The following is an 11,521-nucleotide window of genomic DNA, read 5'->3' as shown; positions in this document are numbered from 1 at the left end:
GGCTTTTGTTGTGATGCTCAGCTTCTCTGGTTAGTTACCGCTAATGGTCTTCCCCCATTCAACTGAAGTGGTTAAACGTTCTAACCAGTGTTCTTGATGTCTTTGACGTTTTCGCCGTCTTAGCTGGCGAGTGGTGGATAAATTGAGTTATCTCAATGGAGCTTTTCCTTTGCATCCTTGCGGAGATGCCTTCCCCTCCATTATGGTTTCACCTGCTTCATTAGCCTGTCAATCTCTGCCCTAATCTTCAGGCAGTGCTCACATTGCCATTGTGTGTGTGCCATTATTCAAATAATAATTACTAGCCAGACAATAATACATGACAGAATTTGACAAGAGCGTATTTACATAATCCAGAGCTTTTATTTATATTACAAATTTAGTACTGTGCCTGGATGTACCTGGATGGGGGTACTTTCCATGTGTGTGTTATTTGATACGTCACTCGTCTCCTTTCTAGGAATTTAATTTTTGGGAACTATGAGACGATCTTAATTATTTAGGTGCATTATAGTGTGTGTGCGTGTGTGTGTGCGTGTGTGCGTGTGTGTGTGTGCGTGTGTGTGTACGCCGTATATATTCTTTGTATTCCCTCTATTTCATTAATCTCATCAGCTCTGAAGGGGAAAGCGAGTATAGAGCAGTACTCAAGACGGAACAGAAGTGATTTGAATAGTACAACAATTGTGATGGGATGCAGACGAAGAGTCACAATGACATGGCTGAAGATATGAAGACTAAACCACAAACCAGAAAATGAGATGATGACACTTCGGTCCGTCCTGGACCATTATCAAGACAATCAACTTGATAATGGTCCAGGACGGACCGAAACGTCGTCGTCTTCTTATCTTCTGGTGTGTGGCTTAGTATTCACTGTGATTGGATCTATGAATTTGAATGTTATCATAATTCATCCATTCATTTTTCCTGCTGATTTGCTTAGTAAAATTGAATATCCACCATCCTACTTCACCTGATATTCCCATTAACCTCATTTTGTGTACTACACACTCCATGATCACAATTATGAAATGATTTTGTGAAGTCCATGAATACCACACCTGAATAATGCTTTACTTCCAATACCTCAGTGATTTTGCCGTAGTGGTTAAGTAGCTGCAAGAGGCATGATAATCTCGCTCTAAATCCATGCTGATATGTGTTGTGGAGGTCATTGGTCTCCATGAATCCGAGGACCTGACTCCTGATCACTCTCTCAACTACTTTTATTATGTAGGACGTTAGTGCAACTGGTCCATAATTCTTAGCCAATGCTTTGCTCCCTCCCTTGTAAAGAAGATATACCACATTCGCTTAAATCAATAGTATATCTCCTGTGTCAAAGCTTTCTCCACACTTTGCTACTGGCACTTATCATTTATAAGTACTGAATTACATGAGTTTTGACCCCAGGCTTAGTGCATGGGCATCATATTAATTTCTCCTTCAAAATCTGCAAAATTCGTGTTGATATCGGTTATATTTATAAGAATTTGGATATCATGCATAAAGAAACTTTTCGGATCATCTACTTTCATGGGGTTTAATGGGGTACTAAATATGTCCTCCAACTACTGTTTTAGGATTTACCTAATTTCTTTGTCATCCTGTGTATGGCCATTCACTTGTAAGAATAGGTCCAATACTGACAGTGATTTTTACTTTTGATATTTTATTTTTATTTTTGCATGTGTGAAATATTTTAGTTTTTTCTATTTCATGTATGACTGTTAAAGTGCATTCCATCAATCATATATGACTGCTTCAGTCTCTACCAGATTTCTTCAAACATCATGTTTAAATTATTCCTTCGTTTTAGGGATAGTTGTGTCTTAAGCATTTGTTATTTTTTTCACTTTGTATTGATGTATGCATTAGCTTTCTACATTAGTCCTCTTTTTGGGTTTTAACAAAGGAACACATTTCAGACAGACTTTAAATACTTCGGAACTCGGTTGTTCTATTTCTTTTGTGGGATTTTTACTACTAACAATCATTCAGTAGGGAAACTGTTCTAAGTTCATTTCGAATAACGAGCTTCCCACTCAGCAAAAATTCGTCTCGATTGACGAGCTTACACTTGATTAACGAGAAAAGCACATGGTTCTTTCTAGAGTTCCTGTTGGTTCTTGCAAAAACACCTCCGACGATGCAAATAACTTTTTTTTTTTTTTCAAGATGCAGGGATGTAAAAGGGTGACTGTTCTAATGTTGCAAAGCATTGATTTTGGTTTTTAGACAAAATTAGAAAATAATCAAAATTTGAAATAAGAATAAATGTCCAAAAGGTTCGTTCAGTGTATGTCAGGAATGCTGCTCCATTTTGTATAAAAAAAAATAAAAAAACGAAAAATAAAAAATAATATATTTGGAAAAAGGAAAAATGTTATAAAGGTTTGTTTAGTATGTGCCAGGTAGGTTGTTCCATTATTAATAAACAAATGAAAAATACAAACAAAATTGAACAAATATGAAAAATAGAAAGTCATATGGAGCATCCTACCTGACAAACACTGAACGAACTTTTATTACATTTTTCCTTTTTTCAATTTTTTTTTATACAAAATGGAGCAGCCTACCAGACATACACTGAACAAACATTTTTCTATAAAAAAGGAAAAATTAAAAAAAAAAAATAAAAAAAAAAATGAAAAGAAAAAGCCATAAAGGTTTGTTCAGTGTGTGTCAGGTAGGCTGCTCCATTATTTAAAAAATAGAATATCATATTGATGTTTTCCGGCAATAGAAACGATTAATTTAATTTCCATTATTTTACATGTGGAAATTTGTTTTGAAAGACTAGCGTTTCACATGACGAGTTCGGTGCCAGAAAGGATTTAATTCATTAATCGAGGTTCCACTGTATTAAAGTTAGTTTGCACTTATATGAGCTTGTGATCTTATTATGTGGAATCTGAGATTGTAATGTCCCTGATTATATCTTCTTTGTTTGTGGAGTTCAGAACTAAATATTTTCTTTCCTAGTTGACTCTTATCTGCATGTTTAGTGAAATTTCGTCACAATCTAAGTAGTTTTCTAATCTGTGGTTTATGTCCAGATAGATTTCCTGATATTAAAATCTTGTTTATTCTTTGTATAATAATCTCCATATTAGTGGTGCAGGTTGAAGTCCCCTAGGAAGACAATATCAGGTTTTAGGTTTACCAGATTATCGAGGCCTTTGCATCTGGCAGTTTGTGTATTCGAATAATAACCAAGTTTATTTATATTTTTACTCCCAGGTAGTTAACTACCACCTCATTTGTAGAGTTAAGATACTCAGAGCATAAGTTCTTCTCCTATGAACAAACCTACTCCTCCATGTGAGCTATTTACCCTATCATGACTATATAGATTATATTCTGGTATGCCGATCTCGCTGTCCAAGGGTTACCTGCATGGATTTATTTTCCAAATACTGCACAGGACTCGGCGAGGAGTCCATTTATGAATGGTATTTTGTGTTTTGCTCCTGTTTTCAGTCCTTGTATCTTGGCAAAGATGATTGAGGTGTCTCTATTTAGGGTAATTTGATGAAGATTTTTCTGGTACGTCCTTTATGCATGGACGTGTCGGTTTTGTTCTGACTATTACTGGTTGTTGCCTGTTGTAGTACAGTTGTATGGAGTAATTGTATGCGTGATTCTGGTATGCAGATGGGTCTTTCAGCCAGTTCCATACACACACATTCTGTTCCACCTTTTGAAACCTCTTTCGTCTGGTAATAAAAAAAAAAATACATCCCTTTCCTGCAAAGCCAAATTCTTGTTTGTCACTCTTTATATAGCGTTCTGTGCCTTTCACATGAAAGAATGGGCAGCTTAGATCATGGCATTTTCTTTCCTTGAGAGAGGTTTCACACATATCAAGATGAAAAAATATACATGTTGATCCAAAGTGACAATTTCCTTTCCTAAGTATATTTAGACATTTTTTGGGATGGTGGTAGCTGCATTCTAATTCTTTTATGGATATTTTAAAGTTGTATGTACTAGTTAATTTTTTCAAAACATACTTAAAAGGGCCAATCTGTTGCAGGAGCGTGAGGGAGCTGCAGGAGCGTGAGGGAGCTGCGGGAGCGTGAGGGAGCGTGAGGGAGCTGCGGGAGCGTGAGGGAGCTGCGGGAGCGTGAGGGAGCTGCGGGAGCGTGGGGGAGCTGCGGGAGCGTGGGGGAGCTGCGGGAGCGTGGGGGAGCTGCGGGAGCGTGGGGGAGCTGCGGGAGCGTGGGGGAGCTGCGGGAGCGTGGGGGAGCTGCGGGAGCGTGGGGGAGCTGCGGGAGCGTGGGGGAGCTGCGGGAGCGTGGGGGAGCTGCGGGAGCGTGGGGGAGCTGCGGGAGCGTGGGGGAGCTGCGGGAGGGTGGGGGAGCTGCGGGAGGGTGGGGGAGCTGCGGGAGGGAGCTGCAGGAGGGTGGGGGAGGGCGAGGGAGCTGCAGGAGGGTGGGGGAGGGCGAGGGAGCTGCAGGAGGGTGAGGAAGCAATTGCATCGTAGAAGGGAGAAATGTGACTACGATTGTCCCTTCCATCGGTGAGATGGAGGATGACAGATGGTTGATCGATGAGCGAGTGATAATCTCGCTATCCTGGCGTGATTTACGGTTAACCCGTCCCCCTCTTGATGGGTGATTCTGGAGTAAACCGAGCACTCCATCGCTGAGATGGATGACAGATAGATGAGCATGATTAATCACATGCTAAGAGTGTGTGAGGCGCGATTTGATTTTCCTGTTGCCCTGCCCCCTCTCGAAGCGTTAATCTGTTCGGTAAAGACTCGCCTCCATCCTCGGAGCTGGATGATGGATGGTTGGATGGGGGGGGGGGGGATGCCCATGGTGGATGCACGTAATAGAGACGCATGGGGTGGGTAAGAGTGTGGATGACACCCCACAGGTGATATTTTTTTTCAGGTCCAATATCACGTGTAGCGTGTCAGGGTTTTCAGGTCCAATATCCCCTGCAGCGTGTCGGGGTTTTCAGGTTCCAATATCGCCTGTAGCGTGTCAGGTTTTTCAGGTAAATTTGGGGAGTCACAGATGTAGAATTGTGGAATTCTTATGAGGAAAATAATTTCTGAGATTTTAGAAGTTTGTTAAAGTTCTTATGATGAAAATAATGTCATACGAGTTTTGTTAAAGTTCTTATGGGAGAATTTTTTTTTTTCAGAGTTCCTACCGATAATAAAACAGATATTTAGGCTGTATATGTTTAAGTTGGATTCTTACTTAGAAACTAGTATATTGCTATATATCTGAATCATTTCACTGCCCCCTCCCCCACCCCTTCATCTCCTGCTCGTACATCACACCCCTCCATCCCCCCTTACCTCACAATCTGTGGTCCACCTGTATTTACTTTAGACCGTCGGCCAGACGCGGCCTTCAGGTTACCTCTTATCTTATCTTCTCCATAATATCTGGACCGTCCCTCCACTCTCTCTCTCTCCTTTTCATATTATTATTCTCTCTTCCTATTTCCTTACATTGTAATGTTTTGTTCCTTTTTCCTTACAGCTTTTTTTTTCTGACATCGTAATGTTTTGTTCCTTTTTTCATTAACCAGTCAGTTTTACACAAATCAACCGAGGCATATCAATGTAACCTTTATTACTGAAACTGCCTCCGAGACTATCTAAGCTGGCACCAGCTACCTGCCCCAGGCTATCTGCCCATGGTAATCACCTGATTACCTGCCCTGTCATCTACCAGTCATTGTCAGCATTCGCCACCGTAATAATTTATATATATATATATATATATATATATATATATATATATATATATATATATATATATATATATATATATATATATATATATATATATATATATACACACATTAGGCGTTAATAAAACATTTATTTATAATTTATTTAGTCATCTAATTCTTAGTTTACACAATTTATAATAAGAGTTTGTTCCCAGTATTCGCCAATCATTCTCGCTATTAATAAAACAACCCAACGCTCACTCAGGGGCACACTATTGTTATTACGCTCCTTCAGGGGCCCCCTCAGATCGCCTAAGGTCAAAGTCTTAGAGGCCTACACTTTCAGTCAACATTCAATCTTCATCCTGTTCACAAGGTTCCCCCAGCCTAGTCATACCATCATGTCAGTGTGTCCCCTGTGCCTTTTTTCCTCTCAACAACGAAATCATGCATGTGTGTCAAACACAGTGTTTAACATGCCTAGGTGAAATGTCCATCAACGCTCTTCAAGAATGCAGACTGTACTGTATAGGATGCAACGGGTCCACACCGCCTGGACATTTTGACGTAACCTGTACCAGCTGTGGACAACTCTATTGTGCAAATCGTAAGTACCGCTTTTCTCGCACATTCAATAAACTTTCAAAGAAAATATATATCTGAAACACACATACATACATACAGACAGTCAATTTATATATATTATTCTTATTTCAGTTCATGGTTCTACTTCCTGCCCGTACTGTCGTTGGTCCATTAACCAGGAACCTCCCACCGAAGCCAGAAACGTCATTGAACCTCCACCCAAACGCCGTCGCATCATAAATAACCGTACGTTTTCACGATAATTTTCGTAATTTAAAAGTTAATAGTTGCATATTTTAACAAGTGTATAAACAAGTAATATGTACTCATACAGAAAAATGTTTCCATTACAGGAGTTCCTATTCGTGATCAAGAGAATCTCATACTTGGTGGAATCAACATCCCAGCTCGTAAGTAATATTATTATTTATCTGTAATTCAGTTTTTCCTCTTACTTAGACTTTTTGTTTTTCCTCTTAATAAATCCTCTTATTTAGACGATATTTTCCTCTTAAAGTTACAAACATTGTTTTCCTATTAAGGTTTTCAAATCCTCTTAATGTTTTCAAATTTGCTTTCCTCTTAACGTTTATTCACTGCTAATATTATATTACAGAATCGCCCCTGAATTCAACTCAACCCTCTGAGTGGAGCACGCCTGTACGCAGTCAACCCCAGCTTTCCCAGGAGCTAGAAGAAGATGCCCCAGACGGCAACCTGCAGGCATCCTCCGATGAAGAAGACAATCAACCCCCTGTTCATGACATATCAGATGAAGAAGTCAACGCTCCGGATTCCCCAGAGGTACTTAACTTAGAAAACGTTTTTCCGCGAGTGTTGGAAGTCATATGCCAGTTCGAAGGATCATTTTCGAGACATTCTTTCTCCATTCCCGGTCATTTAGACGCTGACCCCAGCGTATATATAAATAGGTATAGGGAATTTTTTATGGAATATATAGACAATCGGTTCAGACAAATACAGGAAGAATTCCCTCCCTCATTTCACATTTACCCTGACGTAAGCCTAATTTTGCAAAAACTTAATCATGCCGACGATCAATATGAAATATTAGACGAAGTATTTTCAATTAGAGGCGAAACTCCGACTGTTACACAGGAAGAGGTGGAAGTTCTCGTAAATTCATGGGTTGATGAAATGTCTGCTAAAATTGACGAATGCCTAAAAAATGTCCAATCCTCAAGTGTAGGAATTATTTCTATGTCAGGCTTTGCCATTAATTTTTCATATATTCGCCACCCTATGCACCTTGGATCTTACGTACCATATCCTGCAAAATTGAAAGGTAAAGAATCAGTATTTAATCCTGAAAGTGAAGGAGATGAGTGTTTGTTGCAGTGCATTGCAGCGTATAAAAACTTAGCATTGGGCAGGACTATAAATAATGTTAGAAAATATTACAAAAACCTTCGATGGTGTAGGAGATTCGTAGTATGGGCAGATGAAATCAGATTCCCCGTATCATTTGATAATCTTAAGAAAATAGAGAAGCTTAACAAAATTTCTATTTATATTTATACAGTAACTCATGAAAGTAACAGATACTATCTTAGTTTAGCTAGGAAAAGCCAGGAAAAGTATGCCGATAAAGTCCCTTTGTTGTTATTAGAAGGCAAGCATCTCTGTCTGATCAAGGACTTTGATAAATTTGTAAAGAATATTAACCATAACCACGGTAGAATTCCTAACACTCATAAATTCTGCAGAATTTGCCTTTTGCATGCCCCCTTAGATGAAATTCAGGCACACGAAGAGTCATGCACTGTATCCCAAGTATTTTCGTTCTATAATCATAAAGAGAAAATAATTTTTAAAAATTAGGGTAGGACCTATAGCCCGACTCACACCGCCTATTACGATTTTGAATGTTGTTTAGACCGTCAAAATCCTAGAGGCATGGTGGAATGTAAGCATAAAGCAATTGTTTATGCCTACATGATTTTAGACAGGGAATTCAATGTCGTAGAAACGTATTCATACGTAGGTCCGGACGTAGTTAATCATTTTATTACAAAGCTAGAAGCCTCATGGAAAGCTATTCATGCTCAGCTCCCCAACTTCCCTAAGAACTTGTCTAGAGAACAGGAAAGAATGTTTCAAAGACAAAATACGTGTCAATTGTGTCATCAAACTTTCAAGAATAAGAAAGATAAACATAGACATCATAATCATGCTATTCAGGAAAATAATTACTTAGGTGCTTATTGTGCTCGTTGCAATTTACAATGTAAAAATGCTCGTAGATACTTGACCACGTTTTCCCATAATGCTGCCTATGATCTTGGAATTATACTTAAAGAACTGCCCAAAAATCCTCGCCGCGATGTAGAAATTCTAACCAAGGAAGGATTGAAATTTATGCAAGTCATCATAGGTGAACTTAAATTCCTAGATAGCCTAGCTCTCCTTAATGGGTCATTAGGAACCTTAGCAAAAGAGCACGTTGCCAGTAAGAAACCCACCAAGTATACTGAACACATATTAATGGCGAATCCTATGAGGCTAAAGCTCTGTTAAAGGTAAACAAAGCCTATGTTATGATTATATTTCTTCCAAGGACGTGTTAGACGAACCTCAGCTCCCGTCGCGAGATAAGTTTTACAATGTTTTACATGACGCTCCACTGTCTGAAGAAGATTATAACAATGCTCTTAAAGTATTTAATTTAAGGAACTGTACAAACATAAAGGATTACCTCATGTTATATTTAAAAGTTGACGTAGGAATGTTAGTTGATATATTTACACTTTGGCGAACATCACTGAAAGAAATTTATGAACTAGATATTGTTTTCTATGTATCACTTCCTAGTTACGCTTGGGACGCGTTCTTATTTAAATCAAAAGTTGTACTTGACTATGTGTATGATCAGAATGTATATGATTTGTTGAGAAGGAATCTTAGAGGGGGGTTCACATCTTCCATAAGACAATTTACACAGGCTGTTAACGAGCACACTACATCTAACCCTAGCTCTGATGACGATACTCACATTTTGAACCTCGACTTCAACAGCCTATATGCAGCGTGCATGGCTGAGGTACTTCCCCAGGGAGGGATTAGACAATTAACTGACCTTGAGCATGATACCTTATTAGGGCAAGGGTTACAACATATCCCCTGTGATCAAGACAAAGGCTATTGGATTTTATGCGATACAAAACATGTATCTCCCGAGGTAGCTAGGTATACTGATGATCTGCCCCTTGTACTGTCTCATACTAATATAACTGAGGAGTTTTTGTCAGAGTACAGTAAGAAAACCTTTAATGAAGAAAAACGTAAGCTCCCACCTAAAAATACTAAGTTAATTGCATCCCACTTGCCCCAAAACAACTACTTAGTAAGCCTCGATTTCCTGCAATTGCTATTAAAACTAGGACTAGAAGTTGAACGAGTAAAAACAATATGAATTTAAACAGGCTCCCTATTTAAAAGATTTTATTTCAACCAACATTCGAGAACGAGCCAATACCACCTGTAAAGTTAAAGAAAAAGCCTTTAAACTCATAAGTAATAGTCTGTACGGGAAATCAATGACAAATATATCTCGATATGCTAATACTCACCATCTAGTAACGACAAAACATTCATTCTTAACTCGTGCAAGAAACCCTTTGTATAAACGAGCTGTCTCTTTAGGTCCAGATAGGGTTCTCTGTACAGTAATGAAAGACATCCTTAAAGTTACCACTCCTTCTTACATGGGATATCAGATCTTGCAGATAACCAAGAGACGTTTATACGAGTTCTGGTATAATGTAGTTAAAGCCCATTATGGGGAGAGAGCTAGACTAATTTATACGGATACAGACTCATTCATATTTACTCTGACCTGTAAAGATGCTTTCCAAGAAATGACAAAAGCTCCTCTAGTAGATTATATGGATTTCAGTAATTTCGACAAAGATCATCCCATGTATTCTGCTACTCGCAAAGGTGAACTAGGACTCCTCAAGTCAGAAGTAAAGCAGAAAATTATAACTGAATTAATTGCACTCAAGCCTAAAACTTATTCTCTCCTAACCCTTGATAAAGAACATTTATGTAAATGTAAAGGGATTCCTTATCACCAACAAAAGAAAATAACACATGCATCTTTTCAGAACACATTAGAGACAAATACAACTTTTAATTTTGTATCCCGATCCATTCGTAATGTTAACGGACAAATATGCACGTGTAAAACAACTAAGCGCGGTCTGTCAGCTTTTGATGACAAGAGGTACCTCATTAGTTCCACAGAGTCATTAGCTTACGGTCACCCAGACATTCCAGAGCGTGAGGTAGAGGAAGAGGTGCAGGTAGAGGATCCAGTAATTGTAGATAATCCCCAACCAAGACGTCAATTGTTCCCCATTTTTAATCTTTGGGAAAAGCGGGATAGAGTCGCTCAGCAATTATTCCCTAACAACAACTAAGTCTGTTACTGTATTGTCTATGTATTATCTATAACTATATTCTAATGACTATGATTTAATGTCTATGATATTTTGATATTGTATATTCTATGATTTTCTTAGTGTATTGGATATGTTCAAATTGCTATGTTATGACTATGATTTTATTGGCTGATTTATTTTGTTACTGTACTGGCTATGATTTGTTACTGTATTTGATATGAAATGACTATATTCAAATGTCTATGATATTTTTGATATTGTATATTCTATGATTTTATTACTGTATTGGATATGTTATGACTGATTTTATTAGCTATGTTTAAAATAAAAACTCGAATGTAGATTTCGTTTAAATACTCCTTTCATTATATATTTGTAGTTAGGTTATTGAATCCTAGCAACATGGAAGGGCAGAAAAAAGTTATTACTGAAACCCAGTTGAATATATTTAGTGAACCGTCAAGAATTATTATTGCTAGATTTTCAAATGGTGGGAAGAGCTATTTATGTGCTAAAATGATAAGAGAAATATCAGAAGAACTTTGCAAAAATAATTATCTGTGGAAGCGGGTATAAAGAGTTGAGAACTAATCCACTCATTAAACATAAGATAACTTTTTACTCTGAAATTGTAAACCCTTTAGACGATCGTGATCCAGAGGACACATCTCTAATATTAGTTGTTTATGATGACTTGTATGTTGAATCTACAAACTCTAAAATAGTAAGTGATATATTTACTAAGGGACGGCATGAGAAAATCTGTTATTTTTATAACCAAAAATATATTTTTCAGTGGGAAATTT

The 11,521-nt window shown here is 38.0% G+C and overlaps 1 protein-coding gene across 1 annotated transcript; it reads left to right on the top strand.

The window, feature by feature from the left end:
* The first annotated feature begins 5,844 nt into the window (after positions 1–5,844).
* LOC138355721 (uncharacterized) lies at positions 5,845–10,985 on the top strand. Its single transcript, XM_069311025.1, has 4 exons — positions 5,845–6,313; positions 6,424–6,537; positions 6,645–6,701; positions 6,908–10,985. The coding sequence occupies exons 1-4, from the start codon at positions 6,154–6,156 to the stop codon at positions 8,131–8,133; spliced, it is 1,557 nt and encodes a 518-aa protein (XP_069167126.1). The 5' UTR covers positions 5,845–6,153; the 3' UTR covers positions 8,134–10,985.
* The last annotated feature ends 536 nt before the right edge of the window (positions 10,986–11,521 follow it).

The sequence above is a fragment of the Procambarus clarkii genome, chromosome 69, assembly GCF_040958095.1.
Source record: "Procambarus clarkii isolate CNS0578487 chromosome 69, FALCON_Pclarkii_2.0, whole genome shotgun sequence".
Classification (NCBI taxonomy): domain Eukaryota; kingdom Metazoa; phylum Arthropoda; class Malacostraca; order Decapoda; family Cambaridae; genus Procambarus; species Procambarus clarkii.
Note: the sequence above shows the minus strand (reverse complement) of the source record. Positions and strands in the feature narration are given on the sequence as shown.